General features: G+C 38.4%; 1 protein-coding gene across 1 annotated transcript in view; it reads right to left on the bottom strand.

The window, feature by feature from the left end:
* CNTNAP2 (contactin associated protein 2) overlaps positions 1 to 26,927 on the bottom strand; it is a gene marked incomplete at its 3' end in the record, with an annotated part of 1,137,334 nt that overhangs the window by 71,230 nt on the left and 1,039,177 nt on the right. Inside the window, exons 17-20 of the mRNA XM_080338877.1 lie at positions 24,251 to 24,469; positions 21,123 to 21,359; positions 8,364 to 8,609; positions 6,672 to 6,805 (exon numbers count right to left, since the gene is read on the bottom strand). Coding sequence (XP_080195003.1) covers positions 6,672 to 6,805; positions 8,364 to 8,609; positions 21,123 to 21,359; positions 24,251 to 24,469 — 836 coding nt within the window. The remainder of the gene's footprint in view (positions 1 to 6,671; positions 6,806 to 8,363; positions 8,610 to 21,122; positions 21,360 to 24,250; positions 24,470 to 26,927) is intronic.

Here is a 26,927-nt window from a genome sequence, read left to right on the forward strand (position 1 = left end):
CTTTTACTATTAAGAGAAAAAATGATTTTTTTCTTTAAAGCAAAACCTGCTTGGAAATTAATTAAATATACTTTTAATATAATACGTATACCTGATTATTAGAAAACCAGCAGAGTGTTACAGTTATGTTGATATCAATTGTGGTTTATGAGTTGCCTGTGGTTAAAGTCCTGAGTATTTAAAACATGTTTTATTCATGCCAGATGCTGTGGAATTTGTAAATACTGTCTAGCTGTTTTCTTTTGAATCATGAACAGTACTTCCCACTCCCTACCAGACAGTGTAATGCTAGTTAAACCCGTCTTCAAATTAATCACGAGGCTAGACAATTTACAGCACTATCCAAAGGATGCTATGGCAGCATGTTTGCCCAGAAAATGGAGGAAATTAATAACGATGGCACGTCTACATAATTTTTATGCCATAATTACCATTACCATGTCTAATCCTAGTGTAAAGGTTTTCAAAAGGTGACTCAATGGGAGAATTTTCAGATAAGAGTTTTAAAATTGTCTTATAGCTCAAAAATGATAGACTTCTGATGGTAAACTAAAATAGTTCAATTTATTTAGCATCTTATAGACAAGAAGAAAAGATTATTTAATCAGCATCACTAAGATGCTGATTGACACCAAACAATTATTTCCTCTATCAGACATAGACAAAAGATTCTGAATTTATATGCTGAAATCTGCACAATTCGAACTGTAAATTAGTTGCAAATTCTGTTCAGAAATGGCACTTAGCCATTGGAAGACATGGCCAAAGGATACAGTGAATTTTCTGTCATTTGAGGTATTTAAAGCTAGCTAAAATCTCTTTCTAGTGATCATACTCTGTTGAGGCTTCAAAACATATGAAACATGATAGTTAGGTATGATACTACAGCAACAGTAATGACAGGAGGTGAAATTATAGCCTCACTGAGGTCTATGACAAAGTTCCCACTCCCTTTAATGAGGCCAAAATTTAATCTATAATTATAAAAATCTTTGATATATTCATTGAATTTAAGCTTGGGATTATATAGAAACTGCTTTGCTCCACTTCACCCATTTTATTTTATTGCTATTATATTTACCAATTTATTTCATTGCTATTATGTTTACCATTTTATTTTGTATTTCAGATTAGTTTTGAATTTACTTCATATGATTTACATTTTTAAGCATCTAGGAGTTCACAAATGTCATGTCATGTCATGTCATGTCATGTCATGTCATGTCATGTCAGTCAGGTGAAGTCCCTGGTGACTGGGAAAAAGGGAAACATTGCAAGCATTTTCAAGAAGGGTAGAAAGGAGGACCCTGGGAACTACCGACCTGTCAGCCTCAGCTCTGTGCCTAGCGAGATCACGGAATAGATCCTTCTAGAAACTTTGCTAAGGCACATGGAGGACAGGGAGGTGATTCAGGACAACTAGCATGGCTTCACCAGGTCCTGCCTGACCAACCTTGTGGCTTTCTACAATGGAATAACTACATCAGTGGACAAAGAAAGGAGCATCTATTTGGACTTCTGTAGAGCCTTTGACATGGTCCCTCACAACATCCTTCTCCCTAAACTGGAGAGAGATGGATTTGATGGGTGGACTGTTTGGTGAATGCGGAACTGGCTGGATGGTCACCTCCAGAGAGTAGTGGTCAATGGCACAATGTCTGGATTGACACTAGTGACAAGTGGTGTCACTCAGGTGTCCATACTGGGACCAGTACTGTTTAATATCTTCATCAACGACATAGACAGTGGGATCGAGTGCACCCTTAGGAAGTTCAGAGATGACACCAAGCTGATTGATGCAGTTGACACACCTGAGGGATGGGATGCCATCCAGAGGGACCCTAGAAGTGGACCCATGCAAACCTTGTGAGGTTCAACAAGGCCAAGTGCAAGGTCCTGCACCTGAGTTGGGGCAAACCCTGATATCAATACAGGCTGGAAGATGAAGTGATTGAGAGCTGCCCTGCTGAGAAGGACTTGGGAGTACTGGTAGATGAAAGATTGGACATGAGCCAGCAATGCACACTTGCAGCCCAGAAGGTCAATTTTATTTTGGGTGGCATCAAAAGGAGCGTGGCCAGCAGGTCAATGGAGGTGATTCTGTTCCTCTACTGCATCCAGCTCTGAAGCCCTCAGTACAGGAAAGACATGGACCTGTTGGAGAGGGTCCAAAGGAGGACCACCAAGATGATCAGAGGGATGGAACACCTCTCGTATGAGCACAGGCTGAGAGAGTTGGGGTTGTTCAGCCTGGAGAAGGTTCCAGGGAGACCCTACTGCAGCCTTTTAGTACTGAAAAGGGGCCTATAAGATGGGGACAGACTTTTTAGAAGGGTGTGTTATGGCAGAACAAGGCATAATGGTTTTGAACTAAAAGAGAGGAGATTCAGGTTACAGATGCGGAAGAATTTTTTTACAATCAAGGTAGTAAAGTACTGAACAGGTTGCCCAGAGAGGTAGTAGATGCCCCATTCCTGGAAACATTCCAGGCCAGGCTGGATGGGGATCTGAGCAACCTGATCTAGTTGAAGATGTCCCTGGGGGGTGGACTAGATGACCTTTGAAGGTCCCTTCCAACCCAAACTATTCTATGATTCTATGATCTCTTTTCAAGTAGTGTAGACTTCAAAATGGAAACAATAGACTTGCAAAAGATTCTGTTTCTTCTTAGTTTCATTTGGCTAAGGGTCAAATATTTCATTGGTTATCTTTCACAGAAGATGGGTGTTTCTATTGTTTACTTCTCATGAAGCTGGAAAATGGAGATCTGTACAAATACATTTTCTGGATTATTCTCAGTCTTACAAACAGTCGAATTCAGGTCAAGATTTCCACAAAGCCTCATAATTAAGTCACTTTGAATGGTGTCAGTAATTAACATTGTGAATGTATGGTGTTGTGTATAGCCTCCCTACCACATTCTCCATATTGTTCAAACCTGAAAGAGGGAACTGTCGCTGTCCTTCCGTATGGTCTTCTGAGCAGAAGTACACTGACTGCTGACAATCGTTCTGAAAGTATATGGAAGCGTTTGGGACACTGGAGTCCAGAAGAAGTTTGTCAGGTCTATTCCTTTTCAAGAACAAAGAAGGCATTAGAAGCTGTGGCTTATAAACCATTCCTAAAAATGGCTTTAAAGCAGGTATGAAGAAGTGGAGATCTTCTGAATATCTACATGAATATCTTAGTACAAAAGCTGAGAGGCCCAATCCAAGTCTGTTGACTACCAGCTTTATTTTGTTGAAAATTAAAGCACATAATTTTTTTTTATCCTCTCTTTTTTTTTCTGTGCAACATGGTGATATAACTTTGTGCAAGAATAGAAATGGCTCTGATCCAGATTCCACCCTTATTTTACTCTAGGCACATGCGCAGAACCAGGATGTATGAGTCCCACACTAAGGGTGCAACCATGGCAGTTCTTTAAAGTACAATTTAAAGCCTGCTGGAGTCAATGGAAGGCCTTTCATTGACTTCAGCGGGCTTTGGATCAGAACCTCTGCTAGGGAGTTTTTGTCCTTGGCTTTCGTAAAGAAGATTTTACTGATGTGTGAATAGCATTAATCACCCATGCATACTTAGTAAAGAGTGATCTGTTTTTTGTGATATGGAAAATAACCCGCTGAAGCATGAAACCTTTTGATGAAGTCAAACAAAGTAAAACTTGCCCTCCATGACCTAAATCACAGCTCTTGAAATGTCATTTACTGGGATAATGCATTCCCCATCTGTCAGTCTAGGCTTTTTCTTACCACAGGTGAACTAATGCAACCTTGGAGGTGTGCCATGGTTACTAGTATCTGGTATTTTACTAGAAGCGAGAGACTGGAATTCTTATGAGAAAATCTTAATTTTGCCCACCTCATGGAAACAACAGAAAATAAGGAGACCTTTGTCCCTGAATTTATGCCATTTGGTTTTCCTTACACCTAAATCAGCTGTATATCTTTAATCTCATCCTGGAGAAACCATTGGCATCACAAATGGGAGCTTGTTATTTAATGTAGAACTAATTATTGATTTGTCTGCAGTCAGTAAATGCAGAAAACGGCAATGTAAAAATCTTTCGACAAAGTCTTTGCTACCACCTCTAGTCTTGACTGTCTTAATATATTAGGAACAGGGATGTAATTCTGATGAAAACAATCCCCACTAAATATTTGTCCTTGTACCTGTTTGTTACCTTATGGATATAGAATATTGTGGCTATGTTTATTTCAAAGCTCACCTCAAATTCTGATTGATTGGACAGTAACTCCTATTTTAGGTAAGTAATCAGTGGTTGTCTGTCTGCCAACATTGGGTTAGGTCTCATAGACTTCAATAATGAGTCTTTTACTGTATTTATATAAAAGTGAAACTCCTGACAGTCATGATAAAACTGGTTGCAATTTATTGCCTGGCTGCAGACTTTTTAAATCTCTCTGGCACTACAGGGTTATTACAGTAAGTTAGAAAGACAGGTGTTTTAAGTATGAATTTGCTGTTAAGATCTCAAAAATATTAACTGAGTGCTCTTGAATTGAAGCTTTGATGAGAAATAAATCCTTCTTATGACACTTATATGCCATGTAGAGATGTGGAAGTGTGAGCAACAGCACCTGGCAAGCAAGCTGTCTTCTTTAAAAGCAAGCAAACCAGCTGCTCATCAGGTTGGAGAAGGATTTAGCAGGAAATAAAAGTCTACTCAAATGTTCATTGCTCAGATCTGCAAGAGAAAACTCATACTTTATGATTTGTCCTCTGGATAGTGAGAAAAATTGTATTTATATTTTCTATATTTTCAGACACCATGAAGAGTATTTGAATACAGGTCTCATTTTCAAGTGACCAATCTGCTTAACAGATCCATTTCTGTTCATATCAGTTCTCTCATTTACAGAATGTAACCAGATAAGTAACAAAATCAGCTTCCTTATGGAGAATAAACAAAACCTGATAGAAATCTTCAGTTTCAGGGTAGAGTAGGGGTATGATTTCTGGATTTGCTCTGTATGGCTCCCTCCTTTCCCTGTTATTCCATGTGCATCAAACAGATCTTCTCATTTAATAAGCCTCAAATGTATCTGCTTTCTGATTACATGAACCAGCTGTGTTTTAATAACACTGACTAGACTAAGAAATTCTTACCCCAGCAGAGCAACACTAATCAAAATGTTTCTGGCTCTTCCAAGCCCTAGATAGGTAGCAGTCTCATAAAATACTGGCATAAAAAAATTGTTGGGCCCCAAATGTGAGTTGATGCAAGGCTGGGATACTTAATGTGTATGTATTTTCCAACTGGGCAAGGTATCTCATCTGATCCCTTCAGAAAATTATTTATTTTGTTATGCTTAAATCAGCCAGCTATGACTCCACAGGAAACACACCATTTGTCCCCCAAACAGAAGCATTTAACAGAGAAGGGAACCTTACTGTAGGTCTTCTTTAGTTTCCACTTAGCAGTAAGAAAAATAAATGCAAATGAAACAGCATGCAAGAAAGATGCACCCATCAATATATACCCCTCTAAACTTCCAGGGCTTTTGCCTGAAAAATGTTCAGATGTATCACCTACATATTTGTTAGATTATCTAGAATTTTGCAAATAATTTTAAGACTATTCTACTTGAACGCATCTAGTGTTATTCTGAGTTCTGAAAGCCTCAGTCAAATGACATTATAATGCACTGAAAAGTTTTCCTTTTGATGTCTTGAAACAATAACTGTCAGAGATCTATTTTAATCTTTAGGCAGACGATACTGTGACAGCTACTATCTTTCATCGTTTGGCTTGGTTCTTAAGGAGACTTCCCCTTTTTATATTTCATTTGCTATTGTTTTTTTTTGCTTCTGATGAACTATCAAATCCAGAATAATCTATCCCACATACCTCACTCTCCTGCCACCACAACTGTTCTTATACCATGCTGCAATCACCACGTTTGCAGATGTGACAACCAGGGAACTAAAACAGAGTGCTGTAATGACCACAGAGAGAAAGCTGCCTGGAAACACTGATTGCTTCTTGCTGCACCCCCTGCAGTTATTGAAATAGTATTATACTATTTCAACTGAGATATAGAGAGATGAAGTTCATGCCTGTGCTGTACCAAAACCTAAATAAGCCAGAGCTATGTGCCTTCAATAATGCTCTCTGTCTCAGACTCCTGTCACACAAACACTTAAGCATCTGCTCATCTTTGTCGAATAGCTCTTCCAATTTCACTGGACTGCAAGGTAAATTTAAATTTAAAGACATTCATACTTGCAGACTCAGGACTTATGGCATGATATTTAGTTTTCTGTGCATCAGGCTCATCTGCCATTTAAGATGCTGTAGGGTATCCTTCCTGGCTTCCAGCTCTGCTGCTTAAGAATGGTGTGAGGTTGTCTTAAGTCCCATGCTATTTATCAGCCCAGATGCCTCTGATGCCCTTGAGCATCTACAGTGACATCTGTATTAGCCCAGCTGTCATCCCACTAGAATGAGGATTTCAGAACAAAATGACCTGATGAAATAAGGGAAAGAATAGCTTTAGTTAACTCCTAGGAATGTGAACTACAAGCGGAATCCTATCTACTATATTTTTATTTCCTAAATTGTGCTCATGTCTTCAGAGGGACGGAGATCATCAAGATACAAAATGGTACAAGCTACAAGGAACAGAAACAGAGAACCTTCGACTTACCTGTAGTGCTATGTCCCATGCATTCCGTGTGATGTTAACAGTATGGGGCTGTCCATTAGCCATGTTTCTGTGATCGACATCGATGTTATATGGCTCTTTGGTGCCTCCTAGGCTGTACCGAATTTGCAGATACCCTAGTGAAAGAAATGTAAAAAGCACACTCAGGTATTTTATCTTTATTCACTAGTTATTTCCCCCTCTTTTATCTTCACAGACAACTGTTATACTTTTACACTTAAATTGCTTTCAGAGCTGGTCTCTGCAGTAGGAGAAGAGCTAGTGTTGGAAATTATAAAGTTACTGGGCGGAAGACTTTATAACCTAGAAGTGTGACAATGATCAACATTGCAAAACCGAAGAGTTTATAAACAATTCCAGATTGCAAACCAAACAAATCGGAACTATGCCTTGAACAATACAGACAATTCATACAAATTTGCACACATCAAGTAGAACTTTATTGTGGAGATTATTAGCCTTGCTGCAGTAAAATTCTTTGGAGTTATACAAAGCATAAAGTTTTCTAAAGAATAAACCATTCATATGCATTGAATAAAGGCAAAACTACAACTAATTAACACTGACACATAATCTACGTGAGACTTTCTTGCTCTCACATTTAATTGTGATTGACAGGGGACCATCTGGACTTTTATGGTAATTTAATAATATGTGGTGAAATTAAAATCTCAGGTTATGTCGTTAGAAAAGTATAGTCAAAACTGGTTAATTGCTATTCATTACATTACATACATCACCATACATATATGGTGAAATTAAAATCTCAGGTTATGTTGTTAGAAAAGTATAGGCAAAAGTGGTTAACTGATATTCATTACATACTGCCAGACAGCTTTTTCTTTTCTAAACAAATATGAAGTATCTGCTCTTCATAACAAACTTTAGTACTTGATAAAAAGGAAGGAAGATTGAAAAGGGAAATGCAGACTCTATTATTTATCACAACTGGAAATATTCTGCCTAAATGAGCAGTTTAGATATCTGACATGGAACTTCTTTCCTGGATCTTCTTTCTCATATTAACTTATACATATTAACACTCATATTAACTTATACCATAAAACAGAATGGTAGTAAAATCATCCTAATTATGATTTTCATGGAGCACCAAGGCAGTATTTGGAATCAACGTATATTCAGTTCATATATAGTTTTAATACTGTAACAGCAAATGGTTTATATCCAACCTTCAACCATCACCAAAATGTTTAGGATCTTATGTATTAAGTTACATCCATATTAGAGCCATCTCAGTGGGTATCCACGTTTTCTGAAGAACAGCACATTACACTTTCTGCTGACTACTGGGGATATTGTCATGAGTTCAGCATGCCTACATGTTCAGTAGATGCCTAGATGTGGATACCTACTTGTCCACTCCATAATGCTAGTTCATGGGATGGATCTGACTGTTATAGCAGGGGAGTTTTTTGTTTGGTTTTGTTTGTTTTCCATTTTGTTTTGAGAAGAAGGGTTGGCTACTGAAACCCCATTAAATTGAATAGTTATATCAGTACAAAATCCAGTACAGCAGAATACAGGTTCTGGCCCTAGATACTTTACTTTAATGTGACAAAAGTGAAAAGACACTCTCATTAGTTCAGAGCTTCAGCTGAATATTGGTGTTATCAATTATACCTTCAATGGAGAGAGCCCAGTGCAGTTGCTTACCAGATGGCTTGACAAGCACAGCCATGAAGTCTTGGGTATAGGAGCTGATGTACAATAGGACACAAGGGGACTTGGTGGTACTGAAGCTGAAGCTGAGCTCTTCTTTATTCAAGTTGAGGTCGGGTGCTGTGATCTCAGGATCTGTAGAACTCAAAAGTGTTCGGCTAACTAAATCCTTTATGCTAGTCCCTGGGGAGTGGAAATTGTAACGAAGCCATGTGCCCTCTTCAAAAAATGCTCCAACATCTTGAACATAAGAGAGAAAAAAAAAAGGAGAAATTAAATGTACTGAGACCTTTTGGATGAAACTTACTACTACTGAGTTGATCAGTACTAATCCTTGCATGTTTCTACTGCTGCATTATTTAAGCACTTACCCAATATTTAGGTCAAGATCCTCACTATTTTCCAATGAGAATGAAAAGGACAGTCTCCATTTTATTGGTAGGTACCTAGATTCACAGAGCAAAGGAAAGATTTCCTTTGGGTCACACAGAAGTTCTATGCTTATATCTCATATCAGTACTATAGATTGGAAGATCCATGCTTCAGATTTTTTTCTCATTGAAGTCTTGCAGTGGATAATGCTCCAAAGAAGAAGATACAAGGAAGAGAGTTTTAAGGGACACAGTAAGCAAACAGTGTAAAGGAAAAGAAAAACCAGCAATTCTGAGAAGCAAATCTGAGTCAATTCAGAAGGACTTCACAAAGCGATGATGACAGTTCCAGCACCTGGAAGATTTGGAATAGGACTGGACACAATGCTAGAAAGTTATCCATTGCTAGCACAATCTTTCTTGAGCACTGCAAAACATGGATGTCCTCATGGGAGATATAATTAACCATGGAGCTTGAGTCAGTGGGGAACAAGGCAAGAGACACCTGAACTGTAGCTCCCAGGAGGTGCTACATAGACAAAGTTTTCAAACCAATCTGAGACAAAACTTTCTGTCAATACTCTTGATAGAAAATACAACTATTTTTGGCAAAATTAGTACTTTCAGCTGAAAAGCATTGTTATTACTTCTCATAATAATGGAGTCCTGCCTGTTTCTTAACATTAAAAACATAATTCAAGGTTGACGTTCTTACAGGGAAGGCTGCCCTTGACAGTCTCCAATGGGAATCACAGCATAGCTGCCTACCATTGGTAGTGTTTAACCTACTAAGTCTGTTCGGGATTGCTGGACTGTCTTCCTATGGCAGTTATTAATTTTGTAACATTGTGGTCTTGAATAGGCTTTGCTGTCTGGGACAATACCATTAAAAGAAATTTTTAAATTACATGTGAACCTAAATAAGAAGGTGTGTTTATGAACATTTCATCAGTGATTAAAGAACGATTAATAAAGTTTATGAGCATAGCATATGAGTACTATATTTAAAGAATGGTTATAAGCAATGCTTGAAGAGGTGACCAGTCATTTAAAGGAAATCTTTCATCATTTTTGCCAAAGATTGGTACAAAATTGCCCATCTAAACTGCTGAAAAAGCAACACACTGTCTCTATTTTAAAATAAATTTGGTTTTTATTCTCTTTTAGTATTTGGAGTCTTTACACAATTCTAAGCAAAGGCTTTATCTCAAAACATACAAAGCAAGATGTGCATTTTACAAGCTGTGTAGTGATACAGAGCAAGCCAGGAATGAGTCTGCAGTCTTCATTCAGAGTAGCTGAGAAGAAAAAAGATAAGAAGGCAGATAAAATTATAATAGACTTTACTGATGCTCCTTTCCAGAATTTTGCCAAACATAGTGTTGAAAAAGCTTTATGTTTTCCTGTAACCATATAAAAATTATCCCAAACTCTAAATATCATAGTCACTGTCAATGTGTGGCTGTATAAAACATGGAGTCAAGTTGTGCCTCCAAGGTGCTATAAATAATACAATCATCCTTGCAGATTTACAGCTACCATTTTATTGGAGAAACCTTAACTCACTCTGAAACAGTTATGGAAGAGGCAATTCAGTTTAACAAATATATTTTGCAGTATACTCAACTTCAGTATTCCTGGATTAAAAGTGAAGGGACCCTATCCTGAAAACACTTCCTCAAATTGTGATGCCTTCTGCCATCATACAACAATGTTGAAATAAGCATTAACACTTACAAATCTGAAGCAGCATACAATGCAGCTCTAAGTATTTGCAAGACTGGCTTAAAAATATCCCTATGACTGCTAATTTATTCTTCTTCAACCTTTGCTTGTAGCTTGGACAAGCTGATCCTTGGGCAGATGCTGTTTCAATTATGCTGCAGCGGCACTGCCAGAGCTGCTTGCCAGAGCGAGGGTGCTGGGCCCCAGTATGCCCCACACTCTGCCAGGGGGCACCACACCCCCTTGCAGAGGCTCCACACACTCAGAATACCAATGCAAAACTATGTTTGCCTCCAGCCTGTTTACTGCTTGCCACACCTTTTATTTTAGAAGCGATCTTTGGGACTGCCCAGCACTGTGCTTGCCCAGGGCCACGTGCTTGGGCATACCGGGATCTGTAGCCTTGACCTCAGCACTGCTCTGGGGCTGAACAGGAAAGCATGCAATGCATTTTCTACAGCAGTAGAAGTTATGAATTGCTACTTTAAATGTTCATTACTAAAAAGAAAGCTTTAAGTAAATTATGCTCTCTGAAATGGTAAGACTTCTTTTTCCCGAAAAGATTTTTTGACAAAGCTAAGAATGTTCTGTATGTTTAACTCGATTTGCACTGAGTAAAATGATATTCAGTATAGCTGTTTTACTACAGGCATATAAGGCACTGTAACGAGCCTCAAATTTCTCCTCATATGCACAACATCTCTTTTAAGAGTAAGGTTCACCTTGTGAACTTTGTGCAAGCGTATTAGGCCCTTAACAGGAAGATATTGAATTCCTTCATGTTCCAGCTCAGCAAAGAGGTTGACGCACATGATTACATGCTTTACTGAAGGAAGCTCAGGTCCTTGCAGCAGGGCTGCAAACTGCTCAGCAGCTCACAGGAGCAGGCTGTTTAAACTATTAGGAAACATTATAAAAAGCTAAAGGATAATTTTCTTCTTAATGAACACAGGCATAAGACAATATGGAAATGCTGAGGGCTCATCAATGAAAAACTATCTACTTGGAGGTCATAAGTGTATCCTCTGCCTGAAGCTCTGACAGAAGGAATACTGAAGTCCTTCATTCAGAAAACTGTTCAAGCTGCCTGAATAAAATAGGTAAAACATAGCATAAACCCTGCTTCTGAAATGTGTATGACGTTGCCATGCCCCAGCCTCTGCTTTCTTTTGTAATATTTCAAACACTGTCTGAAAAAAATGAGTCTTGGGAGATCAGGCATAAGTTGCAGTGAAGGGTTCCTCTGCAAACTGCCCTTTCAAAACAGAAGATTTGAGGAAATCAATGTGGTGGTAACAGATCAGTTTTCTTTGGAAAGCAGTACCTATTTCTACACCACTACACAGTGTTGTCATCCTCTGTTGACAGACTTTGCAAATACATACAGTTTGGGCATGCTTTGTAGAGGAACCCAGAACAGGATTTGTGGATCACTAGTAATTATTTTATCAAGCGAGATACCCAGTTCAGTTCACACCCAGTGTGAACTGAACATATTTTACAAAATTGTCCAGCTTTAATTTGAAAATAGATGAAGCGGAAGCTGATCCAAAACTTCCACACAAAATGCACATGTATCGAGAACTGACAAACTTATTTTGAAGGTTACAAGTCACCTCCCAGTTCCCCTCTCCCCATTCAGCTGCTTTTCTTTTTGTACAGTCTGTCTATGTCCGGGATCAGAAGTGTTATAAAACTGGAGGAAAAAGCCAAATAGCTAAACCTCCCACATTTATCTTACAAAACTTCCTCAATCTCATGACATTTCTGGGCCAGCATTGTAGGCCTAAGAAAGTAGCAACCTGATTCTTCTTTGCTGCTGGTTTAACATCAGTGACATGTCAGTGTTCGTTCTTCTCAGGTAGTTATAATGATTCTGTTAGACATATAGTCAGGAACATTGAGAATTTATCTTCTTTCTCCATTACTTTTTCCTCACTTGCTAAGAGCATTGCCAGCACTGTACAGGTCTGGCTGAAGAATTCAGCAAGGTTTTCTATCTGGAGGCATATATAAAAGATTCAGAATTCAGCAGGCTTTACAGCAATCAAATTGCCTCTGTGCTGACAGTCAGGATACAAATGTTAATAGGGATTGTCATGAATCAAGTGCAAGATATTATTCCTAATAAATGAAGATGCAACAAATCTGTGCAGCTACCAGAAAAACCCAACCCCCCCAATTTAAACACAGGAACTTTTCAAGAGTGGCACTGTAAAAAAATGTACCTTCTGCAGTAGGATAGCTATCACTGGCTCAGAACTGTCACTTCACATTTTTCCAAGTAAACTCAAGACCTGGCCTTTGTCTCCTTTCACCTGGAGATCAAGGAGAAGGGAATGCTGGTTACTTTTCTAGTTACTGTATTTGGGTTTATTTTTATGTTGGGCCTTCAAAAAAAATCTTATTAATAGGCAGTAACAGTGTAAAATCCCTGCCTCAGAGAAGCTGGAGACAAAATCCTGACAACCATGAAGCCTGGCCAGGACACATGAAAAATTCTCCCCACTTTGTTTCACAAAGCTGCCTTAAATGCCTTCTTAGAGGTGTATGCATGACCCATCTGGAGGCCTTAAATGTCTCCTTGGCCTTGCAACAGTTGGTAAATTAAAAATATTACTCTGCGATGCTGCTTGCCAGTGCTCAGTGCTCAGTGTCTTCCCTGCACGAAGTGAAAAGCAGCATTTAAAAAATCCTAAGCAAGGACAATCACTGGAGGCATTCTGACACTTGGTGCATGTACAAAGATTGTTAGGGCAATTTACAGAGTTGAACAACACCTGTTTGCTGGTACATAATTTTCTTTCCTTTTTGATTACTCACACAGTTAAGAATATTGAATACAGATTAAGTAGAGCTTGCTTGTCTGGCTTGTGGGTAAAAATGTTCTAGAGAGCACCAGAAATTGAAGCTACTTCCAGGCTGTGGTCACATTTGTGGGCTGTTTGCTGAGATACATCCTGGCCACAGGACATTGGTAAAGGGTGAGAATTCCTCAGCTGTTGATGTGGGACAGAATTTACTTTAAGTGCTTTGAAGATGGCAACGCTTATCTTTTATCTGGTTAGCTCACTGAATTCTGCCTTCAGGCTCACAGTATTTAGTTTGTGAAACTAAGATGTGGGGGTTTAAAGGTTCTGTCCTGCATCCTCAAGTATTATATCCTATGGGGCCTGATCATAAATCCATACAAAGTTTCCTGCTACCTTCAGTAGAACAGGATGAGTGTTAGGGAAGATGAGGTTAAGCCATGCAATTCATTGCATCTTCAAGCCTCCCTAGTCAATGCTGACAGGCAGATTCTGCCAGAAAGCAGTTTGGCATAGCTAACTAAGGCTGATCTCTGAACCTTCTTCACAGGAAACACTATTTCTACCTCCATTAACTACATACAGAGAGCTCAGGGCAGCAAACCTCCTACAACTGCCCTGTAAAGCTTGTCCCTTTCAATCTACCTTGCTACACTTGGACATGCCAAGTGCACATGCCAAGGAAAGCCTAAAAATGTCAGGAAAATCTCAGTTGTGGTTCATTCTGCACTAACGTGAAATTACTACGGACTTTCTATAGCTATGGCTGTTAGAGCTGATGCCTAGGACAGCGGGCTGAGAATAAGGGAATGGCAACTCACCCTGTGTATCCTCTGCTGAATATAAATGAACAGCCAGCTTCTTTTTAAATGGAAATACTCATATTTGTTAAAAAAAAAATCTAATAAACCAGGATGGATGAAGAAAAATGTAATGTCAAATACACGACAGACCAGGTTTCATGACTTCCTGACATGGAGTCTTTGGAGGTGCTCTTTAGGTAACCTCAGAGAAAACCTTGCAGTTTTGCAAGAATCATTTGGGAAATATTAGAGACTGCCATTTGATGACTGATTGCACAGTATTCAGACTAACAACTTTGATAGTTTAGATCTGGGTTCAATTCCTTCCTGTACCACGGGTATTTGCTCTCAAAGTGAGCAGCTTCTTGCTTCCCTCATCATCTCGTTCACTTCTGCATTACCATAATAAAACATTTTCTTGCATCACGGAGCTATTGTAAGGATAAATATCTTGTCAGCTTGTGAGGTGACAATACTACTCAAATCAGGTGAATAAAAAAGATACTCCATGCAGGTTTATAAATATTGCACACGGATATCTGCTGCGAGAAACTCAAATCTCTCAGTTGCCTTTGTGTTGTCATGCAGCAGCTGGCAATGTTGCTGAAGCTGCTCTACTTGTATTTCATAAAACATCTGTATTCAGTGAGAAATGACACCAGAACAGGCCTATTATACTTAACTGACAAATAAATTTAATGTTTATCACATTTTCTGAGCTGGTACTTAGTATTTTTTAGCTTACTATCCTGATTTATTTGCTTTCTGAATACAGAGTAAGAACTCCTTGCATTTTAAAAGCAATTTATTATGGATGGTAAGTAGCCTGGCAAGTTAAGTTTATAATCAGGATGGTATCTCTTTGAGATATGTAAGTAGTATAGGGAAGGTTAGTTTTGCTTTTGAAAGAAAAAGTAAACTTTTTTCCAATAAAAGAATTCTTGCAAATTAAGTGAAATATAATCTTCAAAGCACTAGAGTACAACTGTGGGTGTTTCATACAACAGTACTGACAAGACAGCAGAATGGAATAGCTTTACAGAGTATATATATTTTTGGTAAGTACATATATTTACTCAGTTAGGCTAACACTCAAGTCCTGAAGTTTGATCTACAGACAGAAAAACCTGACTGCAGCATTCAGACTAACCAGACTAGGAGCCTAACATTCCCAGCCCAGGGAAGATTTCTCATATAACATTTGGCTAACAGATGACAATCATGCTGTGAATAGAAGATTTTTTTTGAAGGTGGGCGGGAATGTTGTCTTGATTTTCCAGGTTCTTGGATTATGAGCAATGGAAACTAAGAAGTTAGTTACCTTAAACCACTCAAACAATCACCTCCCCATTACTTACACCAAAAGCAATGAAATGTGTTTGCAACCAGCAAAATAAAGGGAGTTGAACAGGCAGAATTTGGAGATGATCAAGTGTCAGTCTAAGAGTCTGCAGAAGGGTGTAGAGCTGCTTTACCCATGTGCTATAGAGCCAGACCTGGTACGTCATTTTTGCATCCACTCACCCTAGTAAAAAGATTATTTTACTCTTTGAGGCAGAGAAGGAAGCAAGACAGGAAGGAAATCTGACTATGACAGTACTAGCGTAAGTGCTTTCAGTATTCATGCAAATATAAAACAGACAAGCAAACAAACAACCAACATAAAGAAGGTCAGTCTGGGCATTGGCATAAGGATTGCAATGATTCACACTGTGAATCTGAGCTTTACAGGAAATAAAGAAAAAAGTGTATACATTGCTCATGTCCTTGGTGTTTGTAGATGCAAACTGAGTGAGCATAGAAACTGGGAAGCTTTGAATTTACCCTTCCAGCACACCTGAAGGGCACATGAGTCACAGCATCAGCTATTTAATTTTTATTTTTTGGCTACATCGTCTTGGTGGTGGGCAATTTCTTCTCCTGCAGTTGATCCACAGCACTTCAATACTGAAGGGAGGAATGCTTTGTCCCTGTGGGATCCTCCACATCACAGTGCTGCCAAACGCTATGCTTAGCCATTTCAGCATTTGACCTTCACTCTTTTTGTTTTAAGGAAAGAAATAGCTTGTTTTTTTAAGGAACAAAAACTAATTGTTTTATCAAAAATGCTTTAATGATGATAGGACAGCTGTGGGAAAAAAGAAAAAGAGAATTTGTGCCTAAGCAAAGGACAGGGAAAGGTCAGAAAGCAATCTGTAGGACTGTGGAAATACTGCAGGTATTCCTCAGAACAATTTCTCTGAGCAATGATAGGAGAAGCCAATTGCATATGCTCCAAATACAAAACAAAAATAAAGTTAAAATAGATGCCAGACTCCATTTTTGCACTTTTTTGTCCTTGTAAAAAAGCAGTGTAATTTCCAGGTCACTACCACATCAATCACATTGTGATCTGCCGCTAATATGGCTGGAGACAATGCAATTTCTTGTCAGTCATCAATCAGTAGCTCTAAGGTGGATTTGATCAGCAAAGAAGCCACAATACCTCAGGCCTGTTTTTATTGTGAGATGTGTTTACTACTTACAAACCACTATATAGTGATTTATTTATGGTAATGATGTTTTTTTTTCTTTGATCTTTTTTTTCTATCACTTCTTCTGCTAGCAGTTTCAGTATGTAACTAACCCCAAAATGTTTACAACAGGGGAGCGACTTTAGTAACAAAATATTTTTTTTTATAAGAAAAGATTCTTGTGGCAAATTATAATCAACAAGAAGAGAAGACTGTGGTATATTCAAGGATATTATATTATGTGACCACTCCTGCTGAGTAGAATATTTTTCTCGTAATATCTCATATCTGTTTGAATGTGATTACTTAAACAGTCAGACACTATTGATTATCAAATCAACAGAGCTACTTGACCTGGAAGATTTACTCAGAGGAGTAAAATAAAACCTAGTCCTAGTTTACTGTGCAAAGCACTAATCTTGTTATTTCTTAGCAGCTGACATGAAATCCCAGTGAAGGTAACAAAGGAAATATTCTTGCTTGCCTCATATCAGACTCACTCAACATCATAGCATCCAATACATACTGTGGTGCACGTTAGAAAGCCACAAGTGACAGAACAGTATTCAACTATGTCCTTACCGTAAAGAATGGAATTGCTTGAAAACAGAGAATATAGTTTTTGAAAACCTATTCACAGACATTTCAGTGCTTTTAAAGAGGGGAAAGTGTTAATTAATTGAAACATTAGAATTACGATGTTTTCATCCAAATCAACTAAAAATAATTTAGGTAACATTTTTATTTTACAGGGAAAGCAGAGAAAGATTCCCTGCTATTTTCCAACAAATTTTATATATTTTTATATACATATATATTTAAGTAAAATACACTTGGCTGTTTTGCCAGTATTTATTTTGCTGTACTGTATGTTTGTCCTTTGTATCTCGTTGTCAGAGACTGATAAGGATAATGGCTCAAACACTGTGGCAAAACCAGTTCATCCAGCTGCAGGAGATGGGACATTCCAAGGAGCGGAGATGGGGCATTCAGTATAAGGTGAACTGCGATCTATGTATCAATGACAAGCGACTGACAAAGGCTGTCTGGCTGATACAGGAGGTGGGGGGAGTATTGGAGAGCATGTAGCTCTGTCTTTTGATAGGCCCAGCATGGTACTAAGGGAAAAGCCGAGACACTTCAAGATGGCCCAAGACTTGTCTATCTTTCGCAATCACCCTGCCAGACTTCTGTATCTTTTGCAATAACACCTCCTCAAAAGATCAAAAATTATGCAACTGGGCAACCTAGAGTGCTATAAATGCCTACCTTGTGCAAGCACTGGTGGTGCCCACCCACCATTCTGAGGACCACTCTGCTCACCAGTGTCACTGCATGAACTGAGCAAGACACTGGAAGACACTGCACATCACTGGATCCAAGACTGCAATCTCCAGCACACATAAAGAGGAGCCATAAGGATGGTGAAATCTTTGTCTCTCTTTTCTTTCTTTCTTTCTTTCCTATACTTCTATTCTTTGGCTTCCTTTTCTATAAGTGATATAGTAACATAAGGTTTACAGCCCCGCATATGTCGCAAACGTTTTTTTGTTTACCAATTGACCCTACAATAACATAAACCTTTCTGTCAACAAATCATTTGCTAATTGGGCCAAGCTGCAAAATAGAAGCCTTTTGTTTACAGACCTAAAGTACTGTGTGTACTATTTTCCAACCAAAGGGATCCACGAACCTGAGTCACCTGTCTCCCACTACCTCATACCTCTGGGCAAGATGTGACAGTCATGGACCAAGAGGACACTGTAGAAGATTCCAGGAGCTGATATTAAAAGAAAATGTAGGATTGCCTTTGTTTCACATTCTCATTAACAGCACTGTTTGTTATAGAGGTTTTACAGTTATTTTGATCACAGGATGCCCCAAAAGCAGTCCATTTTGTGTTTATCCTCTAACTCTATCACACTGCTACCTTGCTGTTTCTACAGAGAAGCCCCATCAAATCACTCACATTGAGTCATACTTGGGGATATTCTAGATGAGTACAGCAGTTTTCAGCACTAACTGATAGGAACGGGTAATTTGCATTTTGTACATAAAATCCTGAGTATTTAGATATATTTTTGCCTGGAATAGTTTTGTTAATTAAAGTAGAGATCTGTTGTCATGTTTAAATGACTCAATACTGTGTGGTACAGAGATCTCCATGCAAGCATGAGCAACTTTGCATGACCTACTGGCCCCCAGCAGCAGAAGCTTACAGGAAGTTTTACTGTGTGCCCAGAGTATCACTGTCAGAGCTTCAGGCCTTTGGCTGGACTGGGAGGCTGATAAGGAGAATATTATGGTATAATATAGTACAATATTACTGCTGTTGCTATGACAGTGCTTACAGATCAGACAAAACCAGGGTTTTTCTGTGCTAGTTGCTCAATTATTCCCTTAATTGTAGTTTTTATTCTGTTAGCTCCACATCCAGGAAGAATAAAACATTTTTAGCTTAGAGCTAGTTTTGTCAGAAGTTTGGGGTTTATCTATCCATAAAAGAAACAGAAAAACACAAATAAAAGCCAGTGTGATGAGTTTGGGCACTACAGAATAAAATTTAAAACTGAACTCACTGAATGTGGCATGGCAGCAATTCTTTTTTCTTTTGATTCAACATGTGTGATCTGTAAGAGACTGACCCAGTTCCAGCCTGAATGTGTTTTCTCTACATAAATGCACTAGCAAACATAAATACTAAATATGCACTGCTATTCTTCAAGTCACGACAAACCATTTGGTAAATTAACTGAAATCATTGTATTCACATTCCCAGGAGTTACTCTATGTACTCAATGTGATGGATACATTCTGTGATTCTGTGGTATGTTTTAAAATTTGTCTTTGAAGCAAGACAGCACGGTGAAACCTGACGAAATTCCTGCATGCAAGCAGGGTGGAAGCCAACACCTAGAGCAGCAGCTGCTTTGCTTCTAGAAATACATCATGTTTATTGGAATTTACAAAATAATCATGCTAGAGATTCATCAGAATATCTGGTGACATGAAAACAATCCCTTAGCTTTTAGAAGAGGGTGCTCCAATGTGTGAGCAACACCAGCACTGGACAAAGCTCTGTTTTCATAAAATGAAATGAAGATGGATATAAACGAAGGTTGCAGAAGTGTTTGAGGAGAAATTACAGACCATAACCCAGCAACAGGTAAACAGGCTGCCTCTTTCTATTATAAACTTGGTTTCTTCTAAATGTGTCAGGAAAGGAGCAGGATATGGATATTTGTAAAGTAATCCTCAAAGGTTGATTTGGAAAAAAAGAAAAAAGAGAGGTTATAAAGGACTTAGAGATCAGAATGTCAAAGGACAGGAGCTTTCCCTGATGAGCTTTGTGGTGACGGGTGACTCAGCCTGCCTGCAAGATTCCTAGTAGTGGGTAACTTAGAAGCACAAAAGCAGTTCATGACACTAGAGGTTTCTTTAACATCATAGATACTGATGAGAAGAGCCTTCACATTTTTTAGCTGAAACTGTAGGATTAGTACTATTTGAGAAAGCCTTAAAATTAGGAAAAGCAACAGACCAGATGATTTTGTATACCAATAAAAGCACAGTGAAAGCAAGCTACTGAGAGATATTAGCACCTCAGCTTAGTCTGACAAAACCTTCAGAGGTGTTGAGAAGAACAATTCAAGAATACAATGAGAATATCCTATAAAAGTAACGGAAAAAATGAATGGTCACAAAGCTTGCAAATTGTGCAAACATTTGGAAAAATATATTCCCATTACTATTTACTTCGTCACAATCATTACTGGTCAAAATAAGAAAAAACACATGGAAATAAATCAGCATCTTCATTCTCACTTTTTTTTGGTCTTTTTGTTTTGTTTTGTTTTGTATGTAAGATCCCTCTTTCGTTTCCTGTCTTTCTTTCTTATGCTGGCATGTGTGTCCATAGTGAATCGGTCTCTTACAACAATTGATTTTGAAAATTCAGAACATAAGTTGGGAATTTCCAAAGGACAGACATAGACATGGGAGCTTGTACCCTCTCTTATCCTAGCAAGTACAATCTCTAACCCAGTTTAAGCTACTATGAGACTTGATCTGATTATAGATGGATAAATTTTTTAAACCAAAATGTGGCCATCTAATTTATAAGTTATTCAACCCAAAGCTCACATCTATGTATCTCCAGCTATGTTTCTGAATGAGACTAGGTAGCTTTCAATTAAATCCATGTTTTATTCTAAAGAAGGAACCACGACATTGTTCAACAGCTCAAGACTATGTAATACAGCCTGCCAGACCTGCTATGACTACAGGCATTCCTTGATGCATTTCGTTGTTGTGTTATTTGATCTAAATAGGTAAAATATATTAGTACTAATGAGAGATGTGGTTTTAAATCATCACATTTAAATCCTGGGTATGTAATTCGACTTGTTTGTAAGTAGTATTAAACAGGATTTACTTCTTTAATTAATAAAAGTCGAAGCAGTGATTCTGTTGTGTTTTTTCTCAGGCAGAGAGCTCTCTCTTGCTGTGCCTCCTGCACTAAAGCATTTACCTTTAATGCAAAACGGTCCATCATAGGCAGTTTTGGAGCAGTCACAGGAGTAGCCGTTGTACTTCTCGACACATTTACCACCATTGGCGCAGTACATCCCATAGCTTGTGCAATGGCCAGAGCAACCAGGCTTCACCCCTGGTGTGACTTTTGCTCTCTCTTCCAGATCCAGTGTCACCCCATTCATCCTCAGTGAACGAATGCAGCCTAGGAAGCCTCGCTGCCCTCCTGCAGCACCTGAGGAGGAATGTAAAACTGTGAGACAACACTGAAAAGATTTTATTGTTGTTGGTTTACATGAAATATCCTGCTAAACTTGTGACAACAGCTGGATATAAGTAACTTCTTTGTAAATGCAAGGAATTGCCTTGTCCTAATCACAATGAAATTAATTAAATCTAACCTTTTGATACCATACAAGTAAGCATAAATAGCAGGCGTGTTTGCTTGATGCTGATTACACATTAGAGATTCTAGTCCTCTACTGTAAGACTTGGCTTCATTTCAATAATTTTAGAGAGAACAGTGGAAGAAATTGGCTTGGGTCTATCGCTAAGGTATAGCCTTATTCTCCATATTATCAGTGATGATGTATGCTAATAATAATGCTGTAACATGTTATGCAGTGTTACATTTTTTTCAAAGCCACGATGAGGAAAGAAGGAAAAGATTAAATCTCCACTCTCAGTTGCAATAGAAAGTAAAGATGTTAATTTCCAGGCAACATCATCTATATTGCTTAGTTGCCTAACTATAGGGTGAAGGACATAACAAAAAAAAAATACATTGAGATGGCTTTTCTTAGCAGTCAATTAAGAACTGGTCCTTTTTTCCCCTGGTAAAAACTTGCTGAAAAGTGTGATTTCACCTAGGGAAGTCTTATCTGGGGCTGGATTAGAAGCAAAACAAACACACTGAAAATGAAAAGAAATAACCATGAGTGACTGTCATCCTTTCTCCTCATCCTCTTGTCTCTTTGCCACAGTGCCACAGGTGCTGAGGAGTCCCAGCGGAGATCTGAATGCTCATCACCACAGAGCACTGAGGCTGATATTTACCCAAGTGAGGAAAAGGACTAAAGACAAACCAAGGAGAGACGGCTGCTTCAAATCAGCTCTCAGTAGCGGCATGATTTGGAGTAAGAACATAAGAGGTTACACTTAAACTTGAGAAGAAACTTTTTCTCAGTGAGGGTAACAGAGCACTGGAATAGGCTGCCCAGGGAGGTTGTGGAGTCTCCTACTCTGGAGACATTAAAAACCTGCCTGGACACGTTCCTGCGTAGCCTCATCTAGGTGTTCCTGCTCCAGCAGGGGGATTGGACTAGATGATCTTTCGAGGTCCCTTCCAATCCCTAGCATTCTATGTTCTATGATTCTATGATAAGAAGAGGCAACGCTTGCGTCTCTGCCAAGTGCGCAGGGTAAAGGGCATTCTGATGTGATTCCATTCTATGTAAACTAGTATACACTGCAATGATGAACAATACCCTAATTCATATAATTCTTTCCTCCCCTGGTGAGTTAGGACACTCGGACATGAAGTCATCATCCCTCAGGCTCTTTTGCAGGCCCAAAGATAGTTATTCTACATAAAATGGAACCGAAGGCACAATTCTTGTTCAGTATTAGTCTCCAGGTCTTGATGTTCAGGGTGTTCATTTGGGACATTCCAACTCAAATCAATTATTTTTCTAACTCTGGGTAAAGACTTAAATCAGAGGCTCTATTATTTGAGATGTGATCTCCAATCACTCAGTTATACAGAATTGCTGTGGTTCAAAAAGAAAGAAAATCTGGTGCAGACCTGGAGATTCAGTTTTTGTCAATAAAGGTACTAGGTATTATAAAACATTGCTGGTATAATTGTTAATTCAAAACTACCAACAAAAATAACCATTATTAACAATTGCCCAAGTATTTGTTCTGGAAAAAAGATCCAGATCTTCCTATTTTCAGCAAAACACTTGGTATTTCTTTTAAAAGCTTATGGGTCTCTTTTCTAAACAAACTTCACATTTCAGCTTATTTTGAAACTGCCTTGTATTGGAATTACACTTGGCATTAAAGGAGAATCTGAACTTGTAAATAATGACTGCATATCTGTTATCTTATAAACAATTTGCAATGACATTGTGTTGCTTACTAAGGCCATGAAGGTTTTAAACAGCACTTAAATTCATTTCTGCTGTTGAAGCCTGACTAACACAGGAAAAAAATGAGATAATGTCTTTTTTTTCCCCCCTTCCCTTCCCTTCCCTTCCCTTCCCTTCCCTTCCCTTCCCTTCCCTTCCCTTCCCTTCCCTTCCCTTCCCTTCCCTTCCCTTCCCTTCCCTTCCCTTCCCTTCCCTTCCCTTCCCTTCCCTTCCCTTCCCTTCCCTTCCCTTCCCTTCCCTTCCCTTCCCTTCCCTTCCCTTCCCTTCCCTCTTCTGTTAACAGATACCTAGAGAGGTAGGAAAGTGCTTCCTTGCCTAACACTTCATGTAGTTCTGACTCCAGCTAATGGTACTTGGCTTGTCTGCACTTCACAGCCCTGTGGCTAATAATCAGAGAAACAGAAGGCTACTGGAATAGCCTGCTCAAAATATAGCAGACACCAGCAGCTACACAAAGCAGCTGGACTAACTTGGTTCTGTGGAATGCATTTAGGCAACACTGTGAGCTGCCATCCTACTTCGACTGGGCAAACATCCCATGGGCCTAAAGGGAAAAGACTGCATTGAGAACCATGAATACAAAAGCGTGGGCAGTTATCAAAACTAAAGTGGCTGAAAGTGCTGAATGGGCACTGCAGGCACACTCAGTCCTGGGAAGAGCTAGGCAGAATTTTTCACTTCTGTGGTGAATAAGCATTTGTGTGTGAGAGAGACACGGCAAAAAAGGAGGCTGGCCCTTTCAGTCAGGAGCTGCAGGTGGGGAAAGACAAAAACGACGAGTTGAGAGTACAGAATATTTCTCTCTTAGTTGATCTTATTTCAGTAATTATGGACATGCTTGACTTCTTTTTTTATTTTTCTTTTTTCTTTTCCCATTACCATCGTGGAAGTGCTTCAGGAGCGCTGAAAAGACACGAGGTAAAGAGCGTTCAGCATGTGTGGGCAAAGCCCAGTTACCCACTCTGCATCTTACCAACATAGAGCTGGCTGTATAACTCCAGTCGCGTGTGACCTTCTGTTGGTGCTTTCCGGACTTCCACGGGTAACTGGTCTACCTGCAGGCTAGCCTGTTTGACATTCCTCTCGGCATTGACCCGATGCCACTGGTCATCATTGAGCTGGTTGGGAGATCTAACGACGATTTCCACAGGCCCATTTCCAACATCAAATGAAAAGGAAACCTCCGTAGCAGCTGAAACACCAAGCAAAAGGGAACTTGTCTTACATTGTAAACAAATTCACTTATACTTCCAAAACAGAAAGGAGTCATATTTACTAGAAATATGTACTGCTCAGCCACCTTTCAGAAGTTATAAGCATGTTCAGCATTCAGTTCATTCTAACTTGAGTAGGAGTTAAAGCATTTCCAAGGAAGCCATTGTCAAGAGTTTCTCTAGCAGGTGATGGAAATCAAATCAGTTTGGCTTGTAAGATTTAACCAGAATAAATCATATCCTTGAAAATGATTTTTTTATTTCAACTAGGAATTTCAATAATATTGGAAAAACCTGCTCACCAGCTTTTAGAAGAAAACATCAACAGACCATGAAACAGTGACATTAATTTTTGTTTTCTTCAGCTTTCCAGTTTCTACAGGATTTTTAGGCAAATATGCATTTTGACAAAGAAGTGGTGCAGAAGAATTCTACTGTTTTTTTTTTTTTTTCTTTTGAGGGGCAATTAATTTTTACAATGAACTTACGATGCAGTGGTAATGACCTCTGTGAGATTTTACGGCTGAAAAAGAAATAGATTCTTAGCAAGTTCTACAGTGCTCTATTTATAGTAGATGATTCAAAATATGTTTAAAAATTTTACAAATGTCCATTAGGCATACTAGACATTCCTCCACATGATCCGCAGCAAACTTTATAATTTATACTTATTATTAAACAGAAAGTGTGATTAATAATATATAGATTACTTGGAATAAGGAAACATAATTTTGACTGTCCCTCTGGTTTTTGGTTTATATAATTTTTTTTCTGTTAATTATATCATGGTGGCAAAACACCAGGTAATAGGGTTATTGGAAAATGGATTAGCAATTATAGCATTCACAGAGGAGGATACCAGACAGAAGTAAAGATGATCAGGAGTTCCATTTAATTTGTTTTTCTCACATATAAAATCAAGAAGCCAGAGTGCCCTTTTAACTTTTCTGAAAAATCTCAGATGCCCAATTATGGTCTCAGTGTTCCAGTAGAGTGCGGTTTCTTGTTTAGTTGAATTAATAAAACAGTCTTATAAAAATCTTGCTCAGTAATGCTATTCAATTGTGGTAGAGGCACCACTGCATGATCATTATCACTAACAATACTGATAAACAGTGTGAAATATCTTGGTATGTGGCCTAATAGATTTTCATGATGTTATGTCAGGCTGAATTAAATGCTTTTTTATGAAAAATGGAAGGATAGGAATAAACTTTTTACAGAGAATGTTCTCTCAAAACAAATTTATTATACAAATGACACCTCTGATATTTTTATGTAAAACTGGATATTTCCAAAAGAAAAAAATAAAAGCATATTTTATTGCTGTTATACTCCCTGTTCTCTGCTGAATAAAATAATTTCGTTTACTGAATTAACTATCTTTCATAAGCCATGAATTTAGCCTGTTTGGCCTTTTGCACTTTACAAGACAGAAAATCTGTATGAGACAAAGCTTGCCATTAAATAAAGACGTTTCATTTTATTGTTACCATGTCTTATAACTTAAGCATTTCTGCCAGTAAACTCAGGCAAATTAGGAATAAAAGTGTCTCCAGTACTTAAGTTGTATGTTGTGTCCAAGCCTACTTTCAAAGGCATGTGTATAATTTTCCTTTACTTCTTGCTTTGAAGAACCATCTCAGAACTCTTCACTGTCAGGCTTGATTTGCTTCCCAAAAGCTGTCTTTCTACAAGGCTGTAAAATAAGGACCCCTTAGCAGACTTTTCATCTTATTCTGAGGCAACTGATAGCACTGTTGATATTGCTCATGGGTACCTCATCCAGGATTTTGAAAAACCTCTGCAAGAATGCTTCTTTCTTTGCAAGCTTTTGGTCTTCTGGATGGAAGCATCTTTAATTTTTTAAAGGAAGATTATTCTTCCTTTAAAAGAGAAAGTGTAGAGAAGTGGCAAATAGAAAATAGGTCTATGCCTGCATAGTCTAGCTTTATGCGTCTTTAAGCTGAAACCTGTACCACAGTTTGAAAGAGTTATAGTGAGAATGGAGAAAATTATTCCCTCTGACATAAGAGTACCTTTTGTACAGATTCATATTATATTTTGATATTTAATCCTACAGTTAGGGAAGGCAAAGCATTCCAGAAAAGTATTGTCATCAAAGACCATTTTCAGTGCATGTATGGGCTGCTGTGGAGAAAGTTGATTCTGTCTCAGTCAGACCCAATACAACATCAAACTTTTTCAGTGTAAATAGTTATGTAGACAGGTAGCAATTATTTAGGGTTTTTCCTAAGTACAGTTTACTTTTCAATCTCTCACATTACCTACACATACAACTCTTGCACGATGTGGCATCTTTGAGTTGAATACATCCTTGGTTGACATGATAGTGGTATTATTCTGTCAGACTTTTCAAGAAGATGATTAAAAGATATCTAACATACATGTGCACATGTGACTATTTATTCACAT

Source organism: Nesoenas mayeri (genome assembly GCF_963082525.1).
Source record: "Nesoenas mayeri genome assembly, chromosome: 2".
Classification (NCBI taxonomy): domain Eukaryota; kingdom Metazoa; phylum Chordata; class Aves; order Columbiformes; family Columbidae; genus Nesoenas; species Nesoenas mayeri.